The 27,201-nt window shown below is 45.5% G+C and overlaps 1 protein-coding gene across 3 annotated transcripts; it reads left to right on the top strand.

Annotated features, from left to right (window-relative positions):
* The first annotated feature begins 130 nt into the window (after nucleotides 1-130).
* Max (MYC associated factor X) lies at nucleotides 131-25,408 on the top strand. Of its 3 annotated transcripts, XM_051196040.1 has the most exons (5): nucleotides 302-511; nucleotides 1,184-1,210; nucleotides 9,047-9,154; nucleotides 22,598-22,721; nucleotides 23,950-25,408. In XM_051196040.1, exons 1-5 carry the CDS (start codon nucleotides 476-478, stop codon nucleotides 24,135-24,137), a joined length of 483 nt encoding a protein of 160 aa, XP_051051997.1. In that variant the 5' UTR covers nucleotides 302-475; the 3' UTR covers nucleotides 24,138-25,408. The 3 variants fall into 3 exon arrangements, with proteins under 3 accessions (XP_051051996.1, XP_051051997.1, XP_051051998.1); XM_051196039.1 differs by lacking the exons at nucleotides 302-511; nucleotides 1,184-1,210 and adding an exon at nucleotides 131-295; XM_051196041.1 differs by lacking the exon at nucleotides 1,184-1,210.
* Nucleotides 25,409-27,201: the final 1,793 nt, after the last annotated feature.

Below are 27,201 nucleotides of genomic sequence, written 5' to 3'. Positions count from 1 at the left end.
GGGAGGAAAATCTCCTGACAACTCGCGGTCTGTGGACTACATCTCCCGGGAGGCACCGCGCCGCTTCTCGCAGCCACCACCCGGCGCGCAGGCGCCCTGAGCTCTGTCAACAAGCAGGACTGGCGAAGATTGTGTGCACTTCCTGATGGGATTTGTAGTTTCTCCGGAGCTCTCAGACCTGCCCACCAGACGCTCGAGGACTACAAGTCTCGGCTACCCCGGCGCGGAGAGTCGGGTCACGTGTCAGGGGGCCGACCGGGCGTGCGTGCCGCCGTTGATCCGGTGCTGCAGTGAGGTGGTTGTCGCCCGTGTTGTGTGTGTGTGAGTGTGTGTGAGTGAGTGAGTGAGGGAGCGAGTGAGTGAGTGAGTGTGTGCGTGGGGGCACTCGACTTGTTGTTGTCGGTGACTTCCCCCTTCCCTCCACCCCTCCCCTCCCCGGCCGCCGCTGCAGTGGCCGCTCCCTGGGCCGTAGGAAATGAGCGATAACGATGACATCGAGGTGGAGAGCGACGTGAGTCCCGGGTCTTCTTCCTTTCCGTTTGGGTTGTCAGGCGGGGACAGCGGCCGGGGCTCTCAGCGGGACGACGGCGGGAGGGGGCCGGGTCGCCGCCGCCTCCGTCCCCTTCCCCCGGGGCCGGGACCGCCTGCGTCGCGCTCCGGGCTCGCTCCCCTCCAGTCCTGTCCGGAGAGGCCTCCTGGGACTGAAGGTGGGAGCAGACACGCGGCCTCTGGGACCCCCACCCCCTCCGGTGGAGGAGGGTGCCGAGGCCTCCCTCTCCACTCTGTCCGGCTGGGGATCCCATTATCCGTCCGGACCCTGGGCAAGGAGATCAGCGCTCAGGACCTGCTTCTTGGGTCCACGATCCCCCTCCACCCGTGACCCGTTGATCCTGGGGGTGAAGGGACTGGGAGTGCTCTGACTCCCTAGGGGGTTCCGGAGAGAGCAGTGTGCTCCGGACCCTTCTAGTCCGGTTCGGATGCCAGAAGGAGGGGCGACGCCTGGGACCCCCACCAGGCTGCAGGATCCCGCTGGAGAGAGTGGAGGGGAAAAAGGGAGGGAGGGGTGTCGGGCTGACTCCCCACCCGCTGCTTCCTCCGCCGCCGGCATTTTCTTTCTTATTATTGAATGCGAAGTGTAAAAATAACTTCTATATTTTCTATTTTTTTTTCTCTCTTATTCCAGGAAGAGCAACCGAGGTTTCAATCTGCGGTACGTCTCCTACTCTCCATTTCATTTTCATTTCCGTTCACTTTTGGTCCTTTTTGGAGTCAGAGAAAAAGAGATCGTTCTTTATTTTTTAATATTCTTGTAAACTCTCCTCTTAACCGCTAAGGTGAGGTGGAGTCAGCTGGGGTTGGAGGTGGGGGGGAGGGGACGATGCTGCAAATCCTATGATTCTGGATTCTCAGGTGGTAGATACTAGTGAGTAGGTAGGTGAGTGAGAGCGAGCCCCGTGCTAAAACTGAGTTGTTCTGGGGTGTTGAGCGAAGGATGCGGCCCAGGCATGTGAGAAATGAAGTGAAGGGTAGTGTTATTTCAGAGCAGACTTACAGGTCAGGTTTACTTAGAAGCAAGTAAGCTTTAAGTAGTATCTGCACAGTTGTGTGAAGCTGCAAGCACAGTAATAATTGCCTTTAGCCAAAGTCACATGACTGCTGATGCAGACCCTTAAAATCTAGGAAAGCATGCTGTTCTCAACAACAACAAAACGGAAACAGGGAGGAGCCGAGGCATTGACTCTTGAAAGTGTCACAGCTTCTTTTGGTCTGACTTTCCATTTGAGAAGAAAAGTGGCATTGTAAGAGACAGCTTTGCTGAAAGGTGATGGATGAGCCCATACAGTGTTATCAGTAACTTCTTAGGGTTTTGACGTTAAATGTTTTTTGTAGGTGTCTCTGTGGATTTGGGTTGACACCATGACCTCTTTCTTGTCTTTGGAGTCTGAGACTTAGCAGTAAGTGGGTATAGATTAAGGAGAGAGAAAAAAAGCTGAGAATAAATCCAAATCAGGGAACAGACCATGAGTGTTATATTTGATAGTTGGGAATGGTAAGGATGCACAGGGAGGGCCATAATGTGTTTGCCTGTGGGGATTAGGTAATGATAGTCAAGGATATAGAGGGAAGAGGTAAGGACTGGGTTACTGAGGAATGCGTGCCCCTTCTAAAAAGTCAATCACCTAGCTCAGCTGCTTGCTATATGAGAGTGAGTTCAGTGCTGCCAGGTCTTCTTGTTATTGAGCCCACTCAATCGATTTTTTAAAATTACATTCACTTATTTAATGTGTGTTTGTGATCATGTGCATGTCATGGCTCACATGTGATGGTCAGAGGACAACTTGGGAAAGTGGGTTCTCTCCTTCCAGCATGAGGGTTGAACTTAGGATCATCAGATTTGGCCTCAACACCTTTACCCACTAAACTGTTTGATTTTTAAATGATATGCGGAACAGCTGTTTGGGAACATGTAGAGAATTAGCTGGATGCAACTAGGCTTGGCTGCCCAGGCCTGTGAATTCCTTTACTCAGGATGCTGACATAGGAAGATTAAAAAGTTTAAAAGTTCAGGCCTGTTTCAGCAATTTATTGAGACCCTGCCTCAACATACCAAAACAAAAAACAAAGAGTCCGCGGTTGTATCCAGTTCTGGAGGCCCAGTGCTTAGGAGGCTTTGGCAGAGGGTTGCCCTGGTTTTTAGGCCTGCCTGGGCTACAGAATGAGATTCTGTCTCAAACAAGCTTTGTCTCTCTTGCTAAGGGATTTAGCTCAGTAGGACACTTAGCTTTCAGGAGGCCCTCGGTTCATCCTTAGCACTGAAAAGACAAGTTTGCAGGGTGCTACTTTGATAGCTCTGCTTCAGGATTTTAGTAATCTTCAGTTGTGTCTGCTCTCCATTAGAGCCTCAGAGATTGCACAGATTGCCTGAGCATTAAGGAAAAACTTTATTAAGAACCAATTGGTTCTGAGTGCAGTTAGCACAGAGGTCTTAAGGATTGTTCTGAGAGACCCTCACTGAAGATAATGTTTTATTTCTTTATGAAGTGTTACACACACTTCTGTTAAAAGTCAAATTCCTTTTTTTGTTTTGTTTTTCAGCTACTATTATCTTTCTTTTTTGAGTGTGTTTCAGTATGTAGTTCAGGATGGCCTCGAACTCATAGAGATCCACCTACCTTAGCTTCCCAAGTGCTGGGATTAAATGTGTGCGCCACTGTTCCTGGGTACTATTATTCTTAATAGTATGAACTTCATGGTTTTTATTTGAGCCTATTTTACCAAAACAAACAAAAGCAATTTCTTTTCCTCCTCCAAGTCTCCAGGTCTAAGGTCTTCTCCAGGGCTTGATGGATTTAAAGGGCAAGGATTGGTAAGGCTTGTTTTGAAGACTCATCCTTGAGTTGGATTTAGATTTACTTTTCAGTGAAAGATAAGTTTTCTTGTTTTATGATAAGGAGTTACTTTGGTCCTTCCTCTTTTTAAAGTATCTACCTGGGTGGTGATGTACCCTAATTTACTAAATGCTTCAGTTCCTGTAAGGCTGATCTTGCTTTATCTAGATGTTTTTACTTTTTTCTTTTCTTTCTTTTTTGTTAAGGTGCTTAGGATTTTTTTCCTTTCATTTTGGGACATAGTGAAATTGTTGTTGTTGCAGGGGATTGAACCAAAGACTATTCGACCCTTTGTTTTAATTCCATATACTTGTTGAGGTTTATCTGGTACAGGTTTATCATGATGGCATAAACAGAAAAAGCAGGTATATTATAGACAGTATTGAATAGCTATCATGAATGGGGTGGAAACATGGATCCCTCCCTGTCCATGTGAATACATCTATTTGCATATTGAAATTTAATGTAAATGATAAATACTTTTTTTAATGGGGAACTCTATTAAGTTTTATCCTTGGAAAAAATATTTTTTAAAAAAGATGTGGACTCTAAACAACTGTTTAGGACTGCAGAAAAAAAACTTAAAAAGCCATTTGGAACTAAAGTTTATACTTGTGATCCCAGCACTCAAGATGTTGAGACAGGAGGATTGCCATGAGTTTGATCTGAGTTATAGAGTGAGACCCTGACACACACACACACACACACAAAAACAAGTTATTTGGAAATTGTCCTGTGGGTCCTAGCATGAACGGATGATCATATTTTATAGTATCATTACAGTTATCTTAAGCGCCATGAAAAGTGCAGGCCATTCAGCTCAGTATTAGGAAGAAGGCTAACAGAAAGTGAAACTGATTTGATGGGTGCCCTACACACACGGAAGCAGCCTCCCTCCTGAACAGTGAGCTCTTAGAAGTAACACTAAACACTACTGAATTAGATAATTGCAGAATCTCACTGGTTGGTGAGTTTTTTTTTTTTTTTTTTTTTTTTTTTTTTGGGGGGAATAAGTTGTACTTTAAAGATAAGTTTCTGAAGTGGTTATTTTATGCAAGGGGTTCCTTTTGCTTTATTACTGTTTGGGGAATTTCTCTGGGAAAGAGTGAAAAGTATACGTGAAATGTAGGATCACTGAGTTGGTCAAGAAACCTGTGGTCTTTTCTCCATGTATTGTCTTCACATCTGATGAACTCAACTTGTTGCAGTTATAATAAATTCTAACTAGCTAGTATTGTAGCCAGTTTAAAATAGGTTTGTGCTATTCCACTTCTAGACCTCTCTGGTTTAAAGTATTTTTAACTTGTCAGCTCTTTGCATTTTTGGAGATGGAAGTACTTGGGAGGAAGGAAGCTGTCCACTGTGGAGGCTGGAGTTGAGGGAACTTGCGTGCCTTACCTGGGATCAGCTGCATGGCAGGGTTGCTGAAAGGTGCTTGTTTGTTTCTGCTTAGAGTGTTGGCTCTGATGACAGAGACGGTGGGCTTCCTTCCTGTGTGTGCCTGGAGAAGGAAAAGATGCTGTTGAGTTTTCAAAAGTGGTGCTTCTTTATCAAGAGACTGGTAGAAGAACTAATCAAAGAATCCTATTTAATATTCGTTTGCAGCCAGGGAGGCTTATGCTGTCTAGCTTGGCCTCCAACCTGTAGTGATTTTCCTGCCTCCGCCTCTCAAGTGTGAGGACTAGAGGTGTACTCTCAAGCCCAACTTCAGTTTGATCTTCAATTAAAATGTCCTAAAAAAGAAACCCTTCCTCTTAAATGTCTAGTGTAATGGCGTGTGTGGGTTATATTCCCAAGTTCTTTTACGTACCAAAAGATGGGAGAAAACTCAAATACAAGTATATTTATTGTAGATCACAGAAATGTATACCGGTTATGGGCTTCAAACAGAAGAGTTTGGAAAGAAATTGCAGTAACTGTCTGCCTGCTGGAGACTTAGTGAGTTTATCTCATCTCACTTGCCAGTTGTTTTGTGTTGCAATTTTTGTGTTGGTTAAAATGAGCACTTTTAAGTTGTTTAGAAATTGTTTTATTTGATCTAATTCTTATCAACCAGAAGTAATAAATACACTGTATGAGAATTTGGAACCTTTGTCAGTATTCTTAGTGTTTCAGTAAGACTAGCTTGGTAATTATGGGTGACTCCTTCTAAAGTACATTTACACTTCTTAAACTAAATACATCTAATATCCACTAAGAATGACACAGATTCCCTCTGCATGGAGGGTTTTCTACACTGGCATTGAGGAGATTCCCTCTGTGTGTAAGTTCAGTAGGTATCAGGCAGCTTGGAAGAAATGCCATTCTGGGGAACCTTGTACATCCTTGTACAGTAAGACCCTTCTTTCTCCATGCTAGGTCTTACAGGAGAGTAGGTTGTTGACTAGTGAGATGCCGTGAATGAAGATGCATTCTCTTGCAATAAGTTGAAAGGAAATACTGTTGAGAAAGTTCCTCAATTCTGAACAGGTCTCCTTAGCTTCTGTGTCCTCCTCCCAGTTTAGTGACTAAGAAGACGATTGCTTTCAGCACTGACCAGTACTCAGATACATATGCTTGTTAGTGTGAGAGGCGAACAAATTATAGGTGAAGATTTGTTTCTGTCTGCCAGTGTGGAATAAAAACCGTGGCATAGACCTCAAAGCCAGAAGCAATTTGGTGTTGTAGGTCCTGGAGAGCATCTGTGGACCTGTCTCCGGTATCATAAAGACCCTAGTACTTCCATTAGTCTGGAACTTGCTGATAAAGGATTTTCTGACGGAAACTGCAACTCCTGTATTGAAGAGCAAGTGGTGTCCAGTCACCAGCTACTGCTCCCAGAGTGTGTATAGGGGAGTTATTTAGGGACCTGTGGCATAGCCCAAGAAGACCTGTGTGAGCTATTCCACAAGGGAACCGCCGTTTCAGTGTTTGCGTGACCTGACACTTCTCAGTACAGGGGAAAGAAAGTGCAGTCATCTGAGTTGTTTGTTTGTTCTGCTACTGTAATTACTGTGCTGCTGTAAAGAGTTCATGGGTGGATCTCTAGCACCTTACACTGAGAGTCTTCACCTGGTTTTTCTTTCTTGATTCTGAAATCTTGGCCTTCTGGGAACAAGCTGTCAGCAAGAGAACTTGGCTAACAAGGCAGTGTTTTTAGCCTGTCCACTGGCCCAGCATGCAGGGCTGGGGGTATTCTCATGTGCAGTTTAGGAATACTTTCCAGAGAGAACGCTCAGCCTTTAGTGAAGGTGTGTTGTTTTCCTATGCTCAATAAGCACTAGAAATGCCACTTAATTCAGAGTTGCCTGGAATTAGGCATGTGAGTTCTGCATGTTTTTCATGTGTGCTTGCAAATGAGGCTTGGGGAAAAGGAAAAACAAATAGATCCTTGTGGCTTTCTCTCTTCAGGCATAACAGCTGAGGGGTAGACATGGCAGGAGAGATTGCTCTAAGATTCCACCGTTCTGCTAGTTAAATTGGGTCTGGAACCACCACAGAAATTCCATCCACTGCTTGGAGAACAACAGTCCCCAGCCCAGGCTTTCTACTAGGCAGTGGCCTGCCGCCCTTCCTAGCAGAGCCAACTTCTAACTTGGCTGACTCCCCAGATGAGAAGCCGAGATTTCTGCCCATGGTCTACAGCCAAGTTCACTACAGTCCTCCAACCAAAAGACTGTTGTCCTTCTGAGTCCGTTCAGTGCTCAGCGGATGGGAGGGGTGGTACATCTTGGGGGTGATGGCGGTGTTAGGTTCAGCTTAGCTCCTTGCTTGCAGCACAGGCCCACAGGAAACCAAGTCCAACTTAGTTCTAACTGCCTGCAATTTTCAGGGTTCTCCCAGAAAGGAAAACAGGCAATTAGGATTTTATTTGTATCAGCAAGAGGCATTGTGGGTAACTGGTGTCACTGCTTCTGTGCACAGCTCTTAAGCTGGGAGGAGGGCCAGGAGTCAGGGTGATTTAGTAGACAGGAGTATCTTGGGCAGCTGCTGAAGACCAAAGCTGAGCAATTGGTTTGCATGTAAATAGACCATCTTGAAAATTACAGAGCAGACAACAGAGGGCTAGTGCATGCCAAATGTTGGTCCTAGATCTCTTCGTTCTTCGGGTATTATGGCAGGCCGGTTTGCCTGGGCATTGATGTGCAGTTCCCTCAAGCTAACTTAACTTACACTGCTCTTACAGGGCAGCTGTGCTTATCTTCCCCTAGTGTTGTATAATAAAGAGATAACACCTCTACCCTCAAGTTACCTGGCTTTCCAAGCTTCATTATCCTTTTGGATTCCTCATTCTATCTTCTGTATAACTAGTTAAGAAAATCCTTTGCTTTACAGTGAACTGAGGTTTAAGACAGGATAATTTTAGAAATCCTCCCAGCTTGTGCTCCATCTTTGGGATGGTGGTTGTGATGGGACCCTGTATCTATTTAACAGAATTGTAGGTGAGGCCCCTGAGGAATCAGAAAGGAAACAGTCCACAGGGACTCCAGGCTCTTCCTCTGGAGGGAGTCAGAGACCTTCAGAATTTGATAGTAGAAGAATTTCAAATCCTTTTCTTCTCACTGTCCTTGTCTGATTTCTGTCCGCCCATCTTTTCTAGCACAAGGATTCATTGGAAGTGGCATTGTTAAACCAAGTTTATGCTTGTTGCATTTTCAAAATTCCTGGCACTCTGTCTGGGCTTACTAGCCAGGTCACTTTCTAATGTACAGACAGGCTCTTTAGGCTAGCTCAGCACAACCTGCTCTAGTCAGGGGAAATGCTCGAGTATTTCTGTAATCCCTGAAGTAGAGGTGTGGTAAAGTTCTTGCTCAAGTAGGTCCTTATATTCTGTGTAAAGGGAGATGAAGCTCTTTGGCAGTGCTCCCCAGCACGGTGCTCTGATGCCTTCCTCTTCCTGATTGGTTGGCAGTCCTGAGCCTCGGCAGCTGACTGTTTATAATTCCAAGCAGGAAAGGTTAAAGGCTAGTTAGGGTGTTTAGAAAAGTGCCAAATGGGCCTGACCTGCTGCATGTGCGTGAGGAAATTTACCAAGAGTATGTAGGTGTCAGAAGAAGTGCCTCTCTGGCTCAGCCTGTGTGAGAGGAAACCCAAGTGTAGTTGGCACATCTGTCAGCTATGTCACAATATCCTCAAATGCAACTGGGCTTTCCAGAGGTTTGGAGCTCTCTTGTACGACTCGAAGAGAGGGTATGATGGACCTATAACAGGGAGGTGTCAGAGCAGAGCCTTGGATGGTAGGTTTCATGTGGACAGAAGCTCCTCCTTCCCTCCCCACCCACCCCAAAGTCTTATGATAGAGTACCATATCTTAGGAAGGTGCCCACTGGGGCTTTCTGTAGTTACATTGCAACCATAGACTGGCAACTGCTCCATCACGTAGGTTGGGGACACTTGCAGGAGAGTCACACTTTGTCCCTTTGAATAACTTTGGTTTTACTTGTGCATGAGCTGGATCCACCGAGCTACTTTGGATGTTCCTGTTGCAAGCCTTGCTCACCCCTTTCTCCCTCTTTAACAGAGCCTAATTCTGGAGACTCCTAACTGTACACCTCACTCCGCAAATTTTCCCAGTCCACTTGCCAGGGACAGCGCTGACTGCATACACTTCCAGGCTTTACCACATCCACCTGGAGAAGGAGTGGCATTCCTAACATGCTCTTTCTTCGTTCTCCTAGGCTGACAAACGGGCTCATCATAATGCACTGGAACGAAAACGTAGGGACCACATCAAAGACAGCTTTCACAGTTTGCGGGACTCGGTCCCATCACTCCAAGGAGAGAAGGTGAGTTTATTGACAAAGCCAATTGGCCCACCAGTAGCTTGAAACAGGACATCCCTTCCTTCTGTGAAGAAATACAGTCAGATGGCATGATCTTTTTTTTTTTTTTTTTTTTTCCTTTTTTTATTCTTTGGAAGATTCCCACACTTCTCAGTTGTTGTTGATTATCCTTAGCAAAAACAACATCAGTTGTAATACAACTGTTTGTGAGCCATCCCTAAAAGTGACCTTTCACAATTGGAGTTACATGTCATTAATTCCTTGTTTCTTTGGTGGTGCTGGGGATTGAACCCTGGACCTTGTCATGCCAGGCAGATAAATTAGTCATTCATGTCATTATTATAACTATATACCTGTGTACTGTAGTGTATAACTTGGCCCATAATTAGTTTGTGATCATGAAGAGATTCCTGGCCAGTGATCCCCTAAACCTCTGTGGGAATCTAACTCGTGCAGTTCAGTATTAGTACTCAGAGTAAATGAACACTTGCAGGCAGGGCTGTGAACCAGCCCTGACAGCTACTCTTCCCAAGATGTGTAAAGAGCATTGCAACCTATGGAACAAGAGTTAAAAGACTAGTTCAAATGAAAGAGAAATTAAAAAAAAAAAAAAAAAAAAAAAAAACATTCCCACACTCCCTAAAGGTCCTTTAGAAACTGCTTTTTTTCCCTGGAGAGGCAGGAGCCAGCTGTTTCTGTCTTTAAAACACAAAAGCTTTGAGCAGAGGCATATAGCTTAGGTTACTCCTTGGAATATGAAGAAAAAGTTTGTTTGCACAGTTAGCTCCACCCTTGACATTATGTAGCAGGCTGCTTTCTGAAGCCCTTCCATAGTATAAGTGGTAAACTGGGGAGAATACTTGTATTTTTTAGGGGTTATTGATGTAATGTTAAGTCTGGGAAGAGCTCAGCAGTGGAATGGCCTACTTATTGTGTGTAGGTCCTGTGGGTGATTCCCCAACACTATTTTGAGACAAAGTCTCACGTAACCTAGGCTAGCCTGGAACTGGCTATGTAGCTAAGGATGTCCTTGGACTTTTATGATGCTCCTTGCCAAGTGCTAGGTTTATAAGTGTCCACAAATATACTTGGTTGGCTTGTTTGTTTGAAAGAGTCTCACTATACAGCCAGACTGTCCTGAACTAAGGAATCATCCTCTTGTGCCTGTTTGAATTACAGGCATGTGTTACTATACCTGGCTTAAGAGACTGTTTTAATAAGAGCAGTCTTTACTATTAGATGTACTTTAAGTGGCTTTACTACTTTAGTTCTGTGCTAGGGGTCCTGAATTTGTTTGGTTATCCAAGATTAAGTTTTTCATGTTTAAAAAATGTTGAAAAGCTGTGGTTTATATTTTGTCTATGATGTGGCCTTCTGTGTGGTTGAAATACGGAGTAAGTTTAAGCTTAAGGGAAAACACAAACAGGCCATGTGAATACAGTATTACAAAATCAGAATTTGCTGTGGGTTAAGCCCACTTAGTATGTACTTGATTTAATGGCCTTGAACCAAGGTACTTACCGGAATAACAACATTCCTGAGTCTAACACTGAGCACGCAGCACAGGAAATCTCTGACTGTGGCGACGCACCCCTTGTGCAAAAGATTATCTCTCATTCATGTCTGACCTGTTGGTGCTCATTCTGTATACCACAGTGTCCATTAGCAGCATTTCCGTGGGCTACATGGACAAGAGCTGCCTTGATCTAAGCCTCACATGTAATAAGATACTAAGGATGTTCTTCTCAAGGGGTGGGCCATGAACCACCTACACGCAAACACCAGATGTACTTCCTGGAGGTGAGCCGGCGAAAATGCACTCATAACAAGCAGTCAGATGATTCTGAGGCACACTGAAAGAGTAGGTCACAAGCCACAGCTATCTCTTCCTTATTCAGCCTGTCTCACCTTGCTAGTACATTCTTCCTTAAGTCCTTACAATTTTATCATACTAAATCCTGTCACCTCCTTTCTCCAAGGAAATTGAAGGTTTGAATTTGGTAACTTACAGATGGAATAGTTGGTCATTTGTGGCCCTTTGACTTACTCCATTCAGCAAACATTTGTTGAGGGTCTATGCACACCAGCCACTGTTCTTAGCCAAGAAACAACAATACAAATCTTTATTCTAGTAAGGAAATGATAGAAATTAATGGATCACTAAAAACATGAGTACTGGTGAGGCATGACGATGGCAATGCCTTTAATCACAGCAATTGGAAGGTCAGAGGCAGGTGGATCTTTTTGAGTCCAGCCTGGACTACATATCAAGTTCCTGATAGCTAGGGCTTTGTGTGTGCATGTGTGCACAGGTGCTATGGAGAAAATTAAGGTAGAATGGTGGAACTTGAATTGGGACAGACAGATCTCACTGACAAGATGGATGGCCTTTGAGCAGATTTCATAGAAACGATGAATTGTGTATCTGTCTGGTGCTGGGCATTGCAGGCAGGCGGAAGGTGAGTGTAATAGTGTCCTAAGGATCATTTGGGGCCAGTTGAGGAGACTTGAATGGGTGAGAGGATGGTACCAGGTCCTGTAAGTCACTTCTGTTTGCTTGCTTGTTTGTTGAGATGGGGTTTCTTTTACCACAGGCTGGCCTGGGTGACCTTAAATTCCTCATCTCCTGCTTCCGCCTTTTTTTTTTTTTTTTTTTTTTAATAAAGGGGGAAGAGAACCAGATTGTCTGTCAGTTTACTAGCTGCTGTTCTTATTTCAGAGTCCTTTCTGTCCTGCTTGCTCTTAACTTTGGCTGAACCCAGCCTCTTGCCATGTGAAGGACATGACTTTTCATTATTCTGTCTGCCAACAGTTTCACAGGTGCAGGGAGCCTTAACTTTCTACACCCGTTGGTCTCTCAGACTGACTTCTCGCTACATACTGCGATTTTCTTCTTAAATGTGGTGTTGAAACCAAAGGAAATTGATTCATTCTTGATTTGAATTGCAATGGTTAAAGTTGTGATATTATGTAAGTAGTCCTGAAATGACTGTCCAGTGTGAGTTGTAGAGAGCTTAGCACAGATTGCTGCTATATCCCAGGTGACCCCACAGCTAACGTTGGGATTATGTGATGTGTTTCCAAGCCTTTCTTAAAATTTGTATTTGTTTAGTTTGGTTTTATGAGATAAGTTTCATTCTGTGGCTCTCAAACTGGCTTGAATTCACAGTAATCTTCCTGCTTCAGGCTCCCAGATGTAGAGGTCTATCTATTTATTTATTTATTTATTTATTCGTTCATTCATTCATTCATTTAGATCCTGTTTTCATGTGTTTATGATTTTTTTGTTTTGTTGTTTTGGGTTTTTTGGTTTTGTGAGAACAGTGTCTTGTTGTGTAGTCCTAGCTGTCAAGAAAACTCACTATATAAACTAGGCTGGCTTCAAACTCAAGAGAAATCTGCCTGCCTCTGCCTCCCAAGTGCTGGGACTAAAGGCTTGCTCCACCCCACCAAGCCTGGCCTTGTATATGTCTTTAAGTATGCAAAGTAATGAGTTTGATCATAGACATTATATACATTCATACATACATAATTTTCTTTGTTGTTATTTATATTTGTTTATTTAATATTGAGACAGGGTCACACTGTGTAGCCCTGGCTACCCTAGAATTCACTATATAGATCAGGTTGGCCTTGAACTCACTGAGTTCTCCTGCCTCTGCTTTTTTTTTTTTAAAAAAATTGACATTGATTAAATTGGATTCTAACCAAGATACTTGGGGATGGGGGAGAAAAAAATTATCTTTTTCAAATTTGGTGTGGAATTTTGCTGTGTAGCTTGGTCAGAACTCAGAATTCTGCTTCAGCCTCTCAACACTAAGCCTACAAGCATGTGCCTTCTGTCTAGCATGGGACAAACACTGTTTATTGAGGTGGGGTATTATATTGTAGCTGGGACTTGTAACCCCCTAGGTAGTCTTGGTTGACATAGAATTTATAGTCATCCTCCTGCCTCAGCTTCCTAGGTAGTGCAATGACTGGCATCATCATGTCTGGCAAGAGAGGAAACTTAAAATGTAAGACACGAACTCCATCTTTTCCTTTTCTCTTTTCCTGACAAAATGAGCATCATAAAAAATGCCTATCTTTCCTAACTTCTGTAATCCTAAAATTTGGGAGTTTGAAGCAGAAGGATAACTATGAGTTCAGGGTCTACCTGGGCTACAGAGAGAGATCTTGTTACTAGTTCCTCCTACCCTCTATAAAAGAAAAAGAGACATGGCCCAATAGTTAAGAGTCATCTGCTCCTTCAGGGACCTGGGTTCAATTCCCAGTACTATGGCTCACAACCTCCTATAACTCCAGTTTCAGGGAATGAATCTCATTCTCTCTCTCTCTCTCTCTCTCTCTCTCTCTTCCCCTTCCCTCTTCATCTCTCTTTTTCTCTCTCTCTCGCACGTGCACATACACACACACACACAAATAAATAAATAGTACTTTTTAAAAAAGAAAGAAAAGGCCAGTAAGCTGGTATTGAATACCTGTAATCTCAGTGCTTAAGAGATGGAAGGAAAGGACCAGAAATTCAGGGTCTTTGTCAGCAACATAGTTAGGTCATCCTGAGCTGTGTGAGATCTGTCTCAAACACAGCCTTTCTACCAGGCATTGTCACCATTGGGCAATCACTGTTGTTGCTGCTCCTGCTGTTATCAAAGATGAGGAGCTTGTTTAAGGTAATGACCCTAGTCTGTGCCAGGACAAGGAATAGAATGGGACTGCTGAATTCCATCTTACCATAGTGCTGGGAGATAAGCATCTGAGGGTATTTTAAAGAAATCAAGCCTGGTAGAGTTGTACACACATATAATCCATTGCTCAAAGGCTGGGGTAGAAAGAGTGCCACAGGTCTAAAACCTCTTAGGCTAACAGTGACCTATCTCGTGCAAACAAAAATCTCCCCCTACTCATGCTAGCAACATTAGTTAGATGTAGTAGGATATGCACATGCACACAAAAGTAAAGGGAGAACATTTTGAGAAGGAGAAGGATTCTGTGGAAGGGGTGGAGAGGGTAATGGGGGAGATATGCTCCAAGTACATTATATGTATATGTGAAATTGTAAAGACTAAAACAACAAAGGAAATCTTACTTAAAGCTTGTTGTTTCTTGGGAGCTTTCTTGAGATAGAGCCATTGATCTTATTGGTGTGTCACACAAGAGTTACTCTGAAAATACTTGTTCAAGGTGGTTTATTCAGGTTACACCAAAATGCAGAGTTGAGGATCACTTAGAGTCTACAGATTCTTTCTGACTTAACCTTTCTCTGCTTAGCCCCAGAAAGTAGATCATTCCAGTCAGTGGACTGTTTACATTTGTCTTCAGTCCTGGCTTTGGGGAGTAGACCTTCATACTCTTTTGTTTAAAGGTGTTTCTTGTTTTTCTCTTTTAGTTTTGCACTTGGAGGTAGAGCTCATTGGGAAAGAGGGAATGAAATTAGGGCCAGTCAGCCAGAGTAACAATGACAGGAATATCAGGTATCATCCCCCTTTTAATAGGAAGATGTTATTTTCCTTGAATAGAGGTTATTTGTAGCCATAATCTTTGGGTGGGTTCTAAGGAGTGTTACTCAATTGTTCATGGGCCCTCCCTGCTCACTGTTGACTTGGTAGTTGGAGGCAAGACCTTGTAGGCAGCCCATCACTCTGTCTTTATGTGAGAGTAAAAGTCTATCCTCTAGCCCATAAATGAACCCAGTATCAGTTCAGAGTGTTTATATAGCCACACCTCTCTGCTTATCATGGTCAACAATAGCAATGGAAGGTTGCTTCTACCACTGCCATTTTTCACATTTTAAAGTTGCTTCTTAAAGACCTGTTTATTGTCTGTAATGTTCTCTCAGGCAATCATGCTGTGGATTTCTTCCTGGTAGAGATGCATGGAAAGAGTGTAACCTCACAAACCCAGGATTTTGCTAGGCAAGGCACTACATGCCTGTAATCACAGTGATTGGGAGGGGAAGGCAAGAGGATCAAGAGAGCAAGGTCATCCTTGGCTGTATACCAAGTTTGAGGTCACTCTGGGCTACATGAGAGCCTGTCTCAAGGGGAAAGAGCCTTGATTTCCCTAGTCAGCACTCAGCTCAGAATGTCTTGACTTGGGTGTGAGAGTGCCACAGGGAGCTGTGACCATCGCAGACCTAATACCTGACAGTTCTCCCTCTGTGGTTGTGTTGAGAGTCAGCAGAATGACAGCACCCACCTCTCCCATGTGTTCCCCTGGGAGTGCTGTAGAAGTGTAGAGACCAAACAGGTGGTGTCTACTCTTGAGGGCCTGGCTCTCCTGCAGAGAAAGAGGTTAACATATAACATTTAAAAGAGAACAATCAAGTCTGGTTTCCTTAAAAAGGCAGGTGTGTTTTTTAAGACAATGGCTTCATTATGGCAAATATTCAATCCCACTGTCAACTTACCAATATTTGTGTTTGCCGATATTTTGCTGACTGTTGGCCCTGCTGTGCCGTCATTAGGACCACCAAGGCAGGGAGCGTGTCTCTCAGGCCTAGTGGGGGAACTCAGTGTCTGTCCTGGCTGTTGTCTGTCAGAGGTGTGTCCTTCCTGTGGATGCCCTGAAGGCAGGCAACTCATTCTAGCCACACTGAATACATCACTTCTGGGCTGTTGGTAGATTGTCTTTGAAATGGAATATAAACCATAGCCCTGTCCATTTCACCTCATTCATTACTCATTAGCCAAACTCCCAATCTGGGCAAGTGTCAACTTCTGTTTAGTTCTTATAAACTGTTTCTGTGTCTGACCTTCTTACTTTTTAACCAAACAGACTAGTCTTCAGCCATTGCTGCTTAGCCCAGCCCTGGGCCTGTGTGGAGCTGGCTCACCATCGCCTTGACTCTACTTTAAGGAAACCACCTTCACTAGGGTTTTTGTGTTTTTTGGTTTTTGTTTTTCAAGACAGGTTTTCACTGTGTAGCCCTGGCTATCCCAGAGCTCTGTAGATCAGGCTGGCCTGGAACTCAAAGAGATCCACCTGTCTCTGCCTTCCGAGTGCTGGGATTAAAGGTGTGTTCTACCACTGCCTGGCAAAATTATTGAAAACTTAATCTAAGTTTTAGGTTGTACTGCCCTTTCTCTTTTTTAGAGAGAAAGGTATTGGTTTTTTGTTTTGAGACAAGGTCTCAGATAGTCAAGCTGGCCTCACTCAGACTGTGCTATATAGTTGAGAAGAAACTTGAACTCCTGATCTTCCTGCCTCCAACCTCCAGAGTGCTGGGATTGCAGGTGTGTTCCACCATGCCCAGGCCCTATTTATTTATTTTACTAAGAATTAAATATATGTATGTATGTATGTATGTATGTATGTATGTGTTCTACACTTGTGTTCACTGCAGCTCAGGCCAGTCACCTCCAAGTGTTCATTATCCAGTAGCCTTGTGGCTAATGTGGGATCACACTGAATACTCCCTGTGTTGCCCTCCAGTTTGATGTGACAGAAAATGGTCACCACCTATTATTTTAATTTTCAACCCAGAGTCTATAGATGTCGCTACATTGGTGGAGAGCTTGCCTAACATGCTTGAAGCCCTGGGTTTCGTCTCTGGCATTGTTTGACCAATACTCCCCACACTTGGGAGGTGAAGTTCAACTACTTAATGGGTTTGAGGCTATCGTGGGCTATGTGAGGAATTCCCCCTCCCCATGCATAAAAGGGATAAAGTCTAAGAAGCAGGGAACTGTCAGTCTGTGTGCTGTGCTCAGGTCTCCTCGTAGGCACACTTGCCATGGGAAAAGTGTCACATAGACACCTCGCTTTTCCCCAAATGATATGTCACTCACATTTAGTCAATAGAGTATTTCTGTTACAATTTGGGTTCTGTGCACTTTTAAACTTTTATAACTAAAGTAGTGATGAACCACATGATGTGCATGGCCGTTCTGTATACAGAATTCCCTCTCAGGAGCTGGATGAAGGGTGGCAGCACTGGCTTTGCTGTGTATTGCCAGGATACTTCCAGGAAGACTGTTTTCATCTCATTCTCTCATTGTAAGTTTTGGAGTCTTCCCCTAGAGTTTGACTGTCTCAGTTTCACCATCACTGGGTTTTGTTTTGTTTTCCTTAGATGATAACTAACTTAGTAGGCAAAAACTAGTAATTACTTTTACACTTTTGTTTATTACCTTTGAAAGTAAATGCTTTTCCACGTTTATTCACCAGATCTGTTTCCTCTTCAGTAAACTATGAGTTGTACTTGCTTTCCATGGACAAAGTTTGGTGGGGAAATGCCATACTTCAGTCAGGGAACTTCTGGCCTTCAGCTCCCTTGCTGCAACTTTTGGAACCCTTTTGGAGTGAGCTAGTTTAAAGGAGACATGCTTGTTATGCAGATTTGCGAATTTTCATTTCCAGAAAGTGGCTTATTCAACAGAAATGTGTACCACACTTGCCTGCCCTCTGCCCACTTAAGGGTCTTCAAGGCAGGGTCTTATTTGTAAACCAGGCTGGCCTTGAGCTCACTATTCTCCTTCCCCAGGCTTCCAGATACTGGGGTTATAGCAGGTGTAGTGGCCTTGGAGGACAAGGGCTAGTAGAGCTACTGGCTTCAGGCCCCCAGGGAAGGGCAGAGGTGCTCCCGATGCTGATGATCCCAGGCTGCTGTGCTCTGTTTCACCTCCCACGCCCTATTGTCTAAACCAGTTTGGCTTTTTATATAGAGCAAGTCAGTCTGGGAAGACTGAGAACTAGAATGTGTGGGGTACTTGCTTTATTGGGGGGCAGGATGTCAGAGGAAGACAGCTCTGGGGAAGCTCTTCCACTGTGTGAGCCCCACACGGTCATTCACTGGCCCTGTCTGGAGCCACTGCTTAACTAGGACTGCATAACTTGGACATGGCTGTGTTGATGAACCTCGGGAATCATATGAAGAAGCTTCAAGATTCTAAGTAGAATCAGCTGCTTTTGAATGCGTTGAGTCCTTTTATGAAATGTAGATTTTTGCTAAGAAACGTGGGTAGGTTGCTTCTGTTGACTGTTTTCTGAGAAAGGGGTGTTCCTCTGGAGAATGGATTGACCTTCCCTTCAGGCCACCTGCTGCCAAACCTGGAGTCTTCTCCATTGTACCTTGTGTATTTCCCCCCCTTTTCTGGATTGCCAAGAGGCAGTGAGGCCAGCAGCACTGGGGAGCTGAGCTGACCCTTCCTTCCACCCCGCCTGCCCTGTTCTGAGTATTCTTTCCTTCTAGCTTGTTCACATCATCTTCAGGCCACCCAGAATTTCTTCTCTACTAAAAGCCTGCTTAGGTTTCACCTGTGGAAAACATTTCTTTGATGCTACTACTATTACAAGCCAGTTGTTGTTGTTACTGTTTGGTTTTGTTTCTTACTTCTTACCTTTTAACCAAAAAGACTAGTCTTCAGCCAGTGCTTTTCAGCACAGGCTGGCTCACCATCACCTTGACTCTAAGGAAACCTCCTTCACTAGGGTTTTTGTTTTTCAAGACTGTGTAGCCCTGGCTGTTCTGGAGCTCTGTAGAGCAGGCTGGCCTGGAACTCACAGAGAGCTGCCTGTCTTTGCCTCCTGAGTGGGAGTAAAGGCGTGCACCACCACTGCTCGGCCTTCACTAGGGTTTTCATTGCAGTCCTTGCAGGCAGTGGTTCTCCTGAAGGTCTGTCTTCACCTTCACTTTCCCTCTCCATGATAACTCTGTCCCTGCAGTTCTGTTACTCTTTTAAAAGTAATGCTACAGCTGCCTCTGTTCCTAAAATATAAGTGTATCTGAGACTTGGGTTCAAATTCTGACTTGCCTTCAAGTTAACTAATCGTAAGTTTCCTCTCGGGGGAGGCTGTCTGGGGTGCCTAGTACTGGCAGCTAGTACTCCATGTGAGCTGCTGCTGTTTCTCTTCTACCCATGGTTCTTCCTTCTGTGTTAAGATGGATTTGCAACAAGAACTGGCAGGGCTGCCCAGCATCTATTCTGTGGCTCTCTATGCTGCTGTTTGTACATAGCATGACTACCTCTTTAGTCCCTTCAGCCACAATCTATTCTGTCCAACTGCTCTGTCCAAACTATTTAAAGGAGCCATTTCTACTTGGAAAGGCAGAGTTAGTGCTTTTTTAAACATTAGAATCTAAACAGGAAAAAAAAATAATTCTTCTGGGTGCTTACTAAGGCAGTGGTGACCTGTGGGCACGTTGACTTTAGCATGCTGTGTGGCAGAGCTCATGTGGACATTGTCAGTTGACTCAGCTGCCTGAGAGCCTTTTCAGAAAACAGAAACTGAAAGCCTAGAGCCATTCCACAGTCCGTACCACAAATCCCAAGCCCTTCATCTTGATTGTACTCAGGGTACTATGAACTCATAAAGGCTGGGAGGGGCCCTCCCCATACCATACACTTGTGGCTGCTCACGTAATCTTGTATGGTTTGAAAAGATGAGATGTGTAGATTGCAGATGAATCTAGCATTTTCTGACTCTAACCTTCTGTTTTTCTCCCCTGGAGTGGATGTCAATTTCAAATTTTTTGGCATTCTATAGCTGTGTTTTTTAATTTTTTAAGCTTTTTGAGTATTCTGGAAAAGACAAAATAAAATGAAGCAGACCATTTTTCTGGATTGTCGGTTGGCCAGGGCACCCTGCTCGGCACCCTGCTCATGTGACTAAGGGAACTTCTGCTTTTAGTTTTAGTTAGCTGGGGCTAGAGGAAGGATTGTGTTGGGTTTAGCATTAGGGTTGCCTTGAATGCTGGGTTTAATTTTAAAGCAGGGATTGGCAGTGGTAGTGCAGGCTTTTAATCCCAGCACTTGGGAGGCAGAGGCAGACAGATCTCAATGGGGACAAGGCCAGCCTGGTCTGCAGAGTGAGTTCCAGGACAACCATAGAGCTATGTAATGAGAACCTGCCTCAAGAACTTTTTAAAATAAAAGATAGGCCTGCTTCTTTAGGGGCCTTCTGTTTGAGGCCTTTATAATTGAGTCTTCACTGACAACTACCCTGTAGTGAGACCCACTATCACCTAGAGGGCCGTGCTCACCACACACTTTTCTCTTGGTGCTGCTTTCATGGTGCCCGTCACAAGTGTCTAAGAGAGAAACTGGGAGTGCTTGGGCCTGCAGGTTGCTCTCAGGCGGCCCTGGCACCCACAAGTGTTCTCATCTTAGGCTCTGCCTTCTCCTCCTCTTGCCCCAGATGCATAGAGGTTAAGAGCTAATGCTGCCTTCTGTTAGAAGAGGGCAGCTTTAAAGTAGGCAAATGGAAAAGAAATCGGCATACTTATAATCCCAGCACTTGGGAGCCTGAGTCAGGAGGATCACAGTTTCCAGGCAGACCCAGGCTCAGTGAATGAGACTGAGGTGTAAATATGCATAAGGATTTATCAGTAGAGAGAATAGAGAATTTCTAGTCGGTTGGGAGCAACCATAGACAGGAATGTCTGCAGGTGCAAATGGGTAGGTAATATAACTCCTTCTCCTGTATCCCTACCCTGCAACCTGCCATTGTCTGCTAAACAGCTTCAGTTACATTTCTGTCAAAGAGGCAAGGTATTTTAATTAGTCCTTACTAATTATGTGCACCCTCCCCTTTTGGCCAACTGTGTCCTCTGAGGAAATGAGAACCACTGAAGTGTCCATTGCCGGGTCCTCCTTCTCCTATACAGGCTGACCACTCAGCTAAAGGGACACACCCAGCTTACCTCACCTCGTGTCCTTGTGCTGCTCTGACCTCTTCTTACAGGCTCTACCGTGGTTTAAATACAGAGCTCACTATTTCAGAGGGAGGTGTCAGGTCCTATGCAGTGCTAAGGCTGTGTCTAGCACATTGTGGGTGTCACCCTAGCCAGAAGCTACCTTTTCAATGGCATTTGTAATCTGTTAGTCAGGTTACATTTATCAGTGCTGCCTGTGGCTTGTCTGCATAGAAATAATACTTATTTTCTCCACTGGACAGTAAATAAGCTTATGGGCAAAGACACCATGACTAATACATTTTGGTCCCCCACATTGTGGGCCTTGCACATAACTCTTACTTGTAAAAATGATTGATTGAATAGGGATGGTTTCCTCTTGAGCAGATCACCTTGAAGGTGCTGTGAGAGGAAAGCCTGGAGATTTCAGTGTTTTTGAGGACTGGTAGAAGTTGAGACCTCGCTCAGCCTACCTCCACACTGTGAAGTCTTGTCGTTAGGGTTTAGTATGAGTAAATTTGGCTTTACCAGCTTGAGTACTGGTGTGTTGTTTGCCTTCCCCTCACTGTCGTCTTCTGGTTGTTTCGGAGCCCTGGGGTATAATGCAGAACTGTCAAGAGTGCAAGGTTTTCCTAATGCTCAGCCTCTGGAACGAATGCTAGACACAGGGCCCCTGTGCTACCCGGCCTTCAGCTTGTACCATCTTTGTACCATCTTACATGCTGGGCTGATGGCTTGGCTTTAACTCTGGCCATATATGTAGTTCGGTGGGAATCTTCCAAACAGTGTGATTCTAAGGGCCAGTAAACAGTAACCTGTTATCCATTTTATTGACTTATATATTACTTGTTCCCCTGATGAGCCTGCTATAATCGTAGAGGTGTGGCTGTTTCCTGCAATGGCCCAATCACATGTCCTTCCTGTGTTGGCATCAAGCATGTACAGCTTTCAAGTTAGTCTCTTTAGAGAGGAGACAAAAATAGTGATGCAGAAGGAGCATTGTTCAGTTGAGCCTACTTTACCAGTAGTCTGAGAGTTGGTGAAGTCTAAGCCTTGTGGAAAAATATGTAGCCACCTTTATTCCAAGCCAGTCCATGATCTTGTCATTCTGAACCTGCTGCCTGTAGCCCCGTCCTAGCAGAATGTGTGTGGCCTTGAGTTTTCGTTGTGTTTTGACATCTTATGATATAGTCAAGCTGGGTCTAGCATGCACAAAGCCCTGGGTTTAATCCCTAACACCACATAAAGCTGGGAGTAATTATCCCAACACTTAGAAGGTAAAGGCAGGAGTTAACAGACTCAGCTATGTAGTGAGTTCAAGGCTGGCCTGTCTCCGGCATGGCAAGCTGAAGACTTTAAACTAAAGAGCCCCAGAGAGTTGAGAGTCTGGCTCATGGCTGTAATCCCACCGGTTAGGAGGCCTTAACTGGCCTTAAAACTCTGTCTCAAACAAACAAAAACTGTCAGAAAAAGATCCAAACTGTCAGAAAAAGATCCAGAGGAGATGAGAGGAGTACAAGTCCAGAGTCAGACAGACTATAAGCCTAGGCCGTCCCCAGGCTATCTGGTGCTTTTAAATAAGCCTCTGTGGCTCTCTGGGCCTGGGGTTTCTGGTAGAACTTTGGGATAAAGGCCACAGCTAGCCCTTACTCTTTCCTCAGCCTTTCCACCATGCCCACCCTCCTGTTTTCATCTCATGCTGTTGTCAGGGAAAGGCATGGTTCTTCTGCTATGCAGACTTGGTCTTTAGTCCCATGGTTTTGTTTTATTTTTTGTTTTTTGTTTTTTTTTTTTTCTTCATATTTCAACAGGCATCCCGGGCCCAAATCCTAGACAAAGCAACAGAGTATATCCAGTATATGCGAAGGAAAAACCACACGCACCAGCAAGACATTGATGACCTCAAGCGGCAGAATGCTCTTCTGGAGCAACAAGGTGAGCAGCCAAGCTCATGGGGCAACTGGCCCTGTGCTGCCCAGCCAGGCTGGGGCTTTCACACCTGGGCCTTCGGTCAGAGCCAGAGGACCATGCCTCAGAAGCATCCTCAGCCCTGCTCCACTGGCCTTCGAAGTTGAGTGTTAGCGCCATCCTGAGGAAGGACCAGACCCTCCAGTGAGGAGATGGAGGAGCTAGGGAGTTGAACATCCAAAGGCTTGTATCTTTTCTGGCCTGATCTCTCCCTTCCTTGGGGCTCAGGTGCTCTGCCTGCAGTAAGGGTCACACCTGGTGTCAGGTATCTGAACAGAGCTTTAAGGTCCTTGGAGTAGAATGTGCCATGTAAGTACAAGAGTCTCCAGGAGTTCAGGGACAGTGAGCCCTCCCCATTGTCAAAAGTAGTCCAATCAGGGCAGCCTATGGGCCAGGCCCCTGCTGTTCTCCAATGCTCACACCCGCCTTTTCCTACAACCACAGGGGAAAGCGAGAGCTGATCAAGTTCTTTGTTCCTGGGGAATTCACTTCTCTTCCTCCCTCATGGAAGATGCAAGTAAAAGGAAATGCAAGTAACCACCTGGGTTAGAACATCTCACATAAAATAAATAACATGAAGGGTTGATCCTCCAGGCTCAAGCTGAGCTGAACCAAGGGATGGGCAGTGGGTGGTGGCAGCGGGTTGGATAATGGGCCAAGCAGCCTGCATGTAGGGGTGTCTGTTGAAAAGCCCAGGTATTTTGTGTGTATTGGTGACTTGCTTCCAAGTGTCCAGCTTGTCATTCCAAGTGGATTTTGTTCATGATAGCCCAACCAAGCCAAAAGTTTTCTTTGACCCAATATATTTTGTCATCCCTTCCTGCTATCATCGGGCCTTCACACGTTCATGGAGCCTGGCATTGCTAGGCTCGCTTCTCTTCTGTCATTGCATTGCTCCATCCAACAGGGAACTCTTGCTCTGGTCTCTGCTGGGTCCATGGCAGGACGGTGTCTCATCACAAGCCTTCTCTTCAGGGTGGTATAGCAGAGTGGCTGGCCATGTGTGCTGGGCCCCTAAGTCCAGCTGGGAAGGAAAAGGGGGGACAGCCACCAGAAGGGAATGATTTCTGAGCCACCCTGTGCCTTGGGGGCCAGCAAACAAACCCTTAGGAAGAACAGGCTGGACCCTGAGTCTGAAACTTGTTTTCTCCGGAACTCCAGAAGGTGGTAACATGCTCCCTTGGTTGCCTTTTAGTCCGTGCACTGGAGAAGGCAAGGTCAAGTGCCCAACTGCAGACCAACTACCCCTCCTCAGACAACAGCCTCTACACCAACGCCAAGGGCGGCACCATCTCTGCCTTCGATGGGGGTTCAGACTCCAGCTCAGAGTCCGAGCCTGAAGAGCCCCAGAGCAGGAAGAAACTCCGGATGGAGGCCAGCTAAGCCATGTGGGGCAGGCCAGCAATAAAAACTGTCGTCTCCATCGTCTCATCCTCCTCAGTTCCTCGTTAGAACCCTCAAAACCATTGAAAGACTCTTTATTTTCCTTTTCTCTTTATTAATTGTTATTTTTGCATAGAAGCTCTTGGACAACAGCTCTCATCCTGTCCCTGTGTCCACTATTTTTAAATGTGTTCCCTTCAGGGGTTCCTGTCCCCACCAGAAATTTTAAACCAAAACACCCTAACTTGGCAGCTCTTTCTGTGGAGGACAGACAGCCGGCCAGACCTCTGAGTACATGGTGTCCTGCTCCCCTCCCCCCAAGCTCCTCCAGCCCTCAGAGCGTGTGCCTGGAGGGTGCCTGCTCCACTGGGCCCCTCCCAGTCCCCTCACCTCTGTTTGATGGACTGAACTGCTCTACTTTGACAAGATGACCAGATTGGAGTAATCAGAGTTAACCCCCTCCTCTGTAAGGATTGTTTTTTGGAAACACTATCACTCCTGTTGAAAGACCAGATTCTTGAAGAAGTTTGTGATATAAAAGGAAAGCAGGGACAGAATTGCAGAATCCTTGGCATGTTTCACTCTTCAGTTGTTTAAGCCTGCAGAGCCAGCCTTACAGAAGGCCACGTGACACTGGTATGTATAGGAGTTGGCAGCAGTGAAACGGCCTCCCAGGAGTGGTGGGGTGGCTGTTTGTGGGTGGGACAGGGAGGGAGTCTTAGGTGGGGTAGAGGTTTTGTATTAAGGGCCAGTGATAATGTTTTGATATTTATTTCCTGCTACTGAAATTCGAATCTGAATGAAATGCCCCTATTTCTGATGATGTCGATATTGTAAAGCGACAGATTCATAAAGCAATGATCAAATCTTCATTTCTTTCTGTGTGTATTTCTAAGAAATAGAGCCAACTTTTGTATGTAAATACCAAGAGCGACTTACCTGGTACTAAACCCACAGCCCAGTACAGCCTCCCTGCCCTCCTTGCCTCTGGTCCTGGGACTTGTCACCACTGTGTGATCTAGCCCTGGCTCTGGCTGTGGTCAACAGATCCCAGTGAAGGGTTTCGTGTCTTTAGGCTTCATTTCTTTGTCTTTTTCCTACTCTGTTGCCGGCATTTGCTGATTTCTAGTGTATACTCTGTAGTCTCAGTCGGGATTTGATTCCATTCCATGGAAATAAAAAGTATGTTGTACATACTGCCCAAGAATTGTCTTGCAAGTTAAGGCTTCCCCTTTACTATAAGAATATAAATAAAGACTTATTTTATCCTTTTTGGTAGTGGTGTCTTCTTGCCCCTGCAGTGGCCAAGGTAGTTGAGGGAAGAGCCTTCTGGAAGCTGCTGAGCCTCTGTGGAAATTAAAAGAGAAGCAGAGAGCTCTCGCTGGAGCCTGCAGAGCCAGGAGCAGCTGTAGCCAGCCCTGTCCCTCCCTGTCTGTCAGCCTGAGAGTGCTTAAGTGGAGTGGATGGGAGGAGGCGACTTTCAGGCTTGCAGTGGGTAGTTGGTGGCAGCAGTTCCTGATAAACAGTGCTCTTTGGAAGGATTGATGGCTCAGAGCTGTGGCTCTTACTCTTCCTGGTAATGAGTGTCCAGTGTAAGAGGTGACTGGTATTGGCCAGAGGTTTTCAGTTTCTAGAGAGTTCCAGTGACAAAGAGGAAACAGCAGAGCTGCCAAAGGCTGGAAGTCAAAAAGACCACAACAGCGTCAAGTTAACTACTGTGGACCCAGCTCCAGCCTGACCTGCTCTGACCTTTGAAAGAAAAGAATTTCCAGCCAAAAGCATCTCCATTTGGTTTTCCAGTCTGGCTGCCAGGGAAGTACTGCTTTCATAGAGCAGGGGAAGAAGTGAGGTGAGGTAAGTTCTTTGATTTTGGATGCAGAGAACGCTGGGGTCCCACTCCCTGGGATGGCAGCCTGCAGCCTGCAGTGTCGGGCTAATGGAAGTTAGTGGATAGGTCCTGTGTGTACAGGAAGCAACGTCAACCCTCAGAAGTGGTGCACGAAGGAAACAAAGCAGCTGGGGAAGCCGACACTGGCGGCCTCCCTCTCCTGACACGTGGGAGAGGAGATGGGGCGTGGGCATAAGCGGCCTGGTGGTTTCACACCGCATGCCGCCTCTGTCGCAGCTGTCAGGGCGCCGCACACCTGGTTTGATCAGGACGAATGCTAGGGATGATTTGCCAGTACAGCCAGGTTGATGAGGTGCTAAGTGTAGAAAGTTAGGCTGCTTGGCTGGTGGAGTATGTCTCGGCAACTAGGCCCTGGCTCCAAGATGGCAGTGGGCGACGTTAAGTTTAGGCTTTCCCCGGAGTTGATAAACCAGTTGGATGTAAAGGAGGGCAATGGCTGGCTGGGCTCTCTGGGAAAAGCTAGACTACTTGATAGGCTGAGTGGGTGCCGGCAGGTGTTTGGGGAAGGATGGTGCCATAGGCAGCACCGACTGAACAGGAAGCAAGGCGAGAGGGAACGAGACCGGAGGCTGGAGAGTGCTCTGCTGAAGGAGGGGCCAGACAGAGTTAGGGCTTGGTCTCTTCTGGCATGTGTGTCGAGGAACTGTAAGTATGCCCCATGGGTGCTTAAATCCGACTGTGACCTACTCAGACTGATGGCCACCTGTGCCTTTGTTTTTGTCACTACTTGGGTCTTCACAGAGCCCAGGTTACCTGCTAGTTTTGTATTTGCTTGGTCACTGCCGTGAGGAACTTCCCTGTAGACCTGCTGGAAGTTACAGCTTCCTCCTCGCAGCAGTGAGCTTGGTATGACTGCTTTTGCAATTGCCCTAAGCACAAGAGTGTTTAAAGATGGCCTGGTTCCTCATATGCCGATGTCTTCTTGAGGTGCCAGTCTTCTTGGAGAATGTAAAGCATCAGTCAGGCTCACATCTCTCACCTTTTGTTTTCTTGGTACATACTCTTACTGTGCAGGCCAGGCTAGCCTCGATTTATTTGGGTAGCCCAGATTGAATTTGAGATTCCAGCTGCCTCACACGTGCATGCCACCACACCCAACAGCTGTCAGCTGAGACGGGTTTCGGAAACACAGCTGAGTGGGTGGGAGGGGTGATG

The sequence above is a fragment of the Phodopus roborovskii genome, unplaced genomic scaffold, assembly GCF_943737965.1.
Source record: "Phodopus roborovskii unplaced genomic scaffold, PHOROB, whole genome shotgun sequence".
Lineage (NCBI taxonomy): Eukaryota > Metazoa > Chordata > Mammalia > Rodentia > Cricetidae > Phodopus > Phodopus roborovskii.
This window is presented reverse-complemented; position numbering and strand designations above follow the sequence as displayed.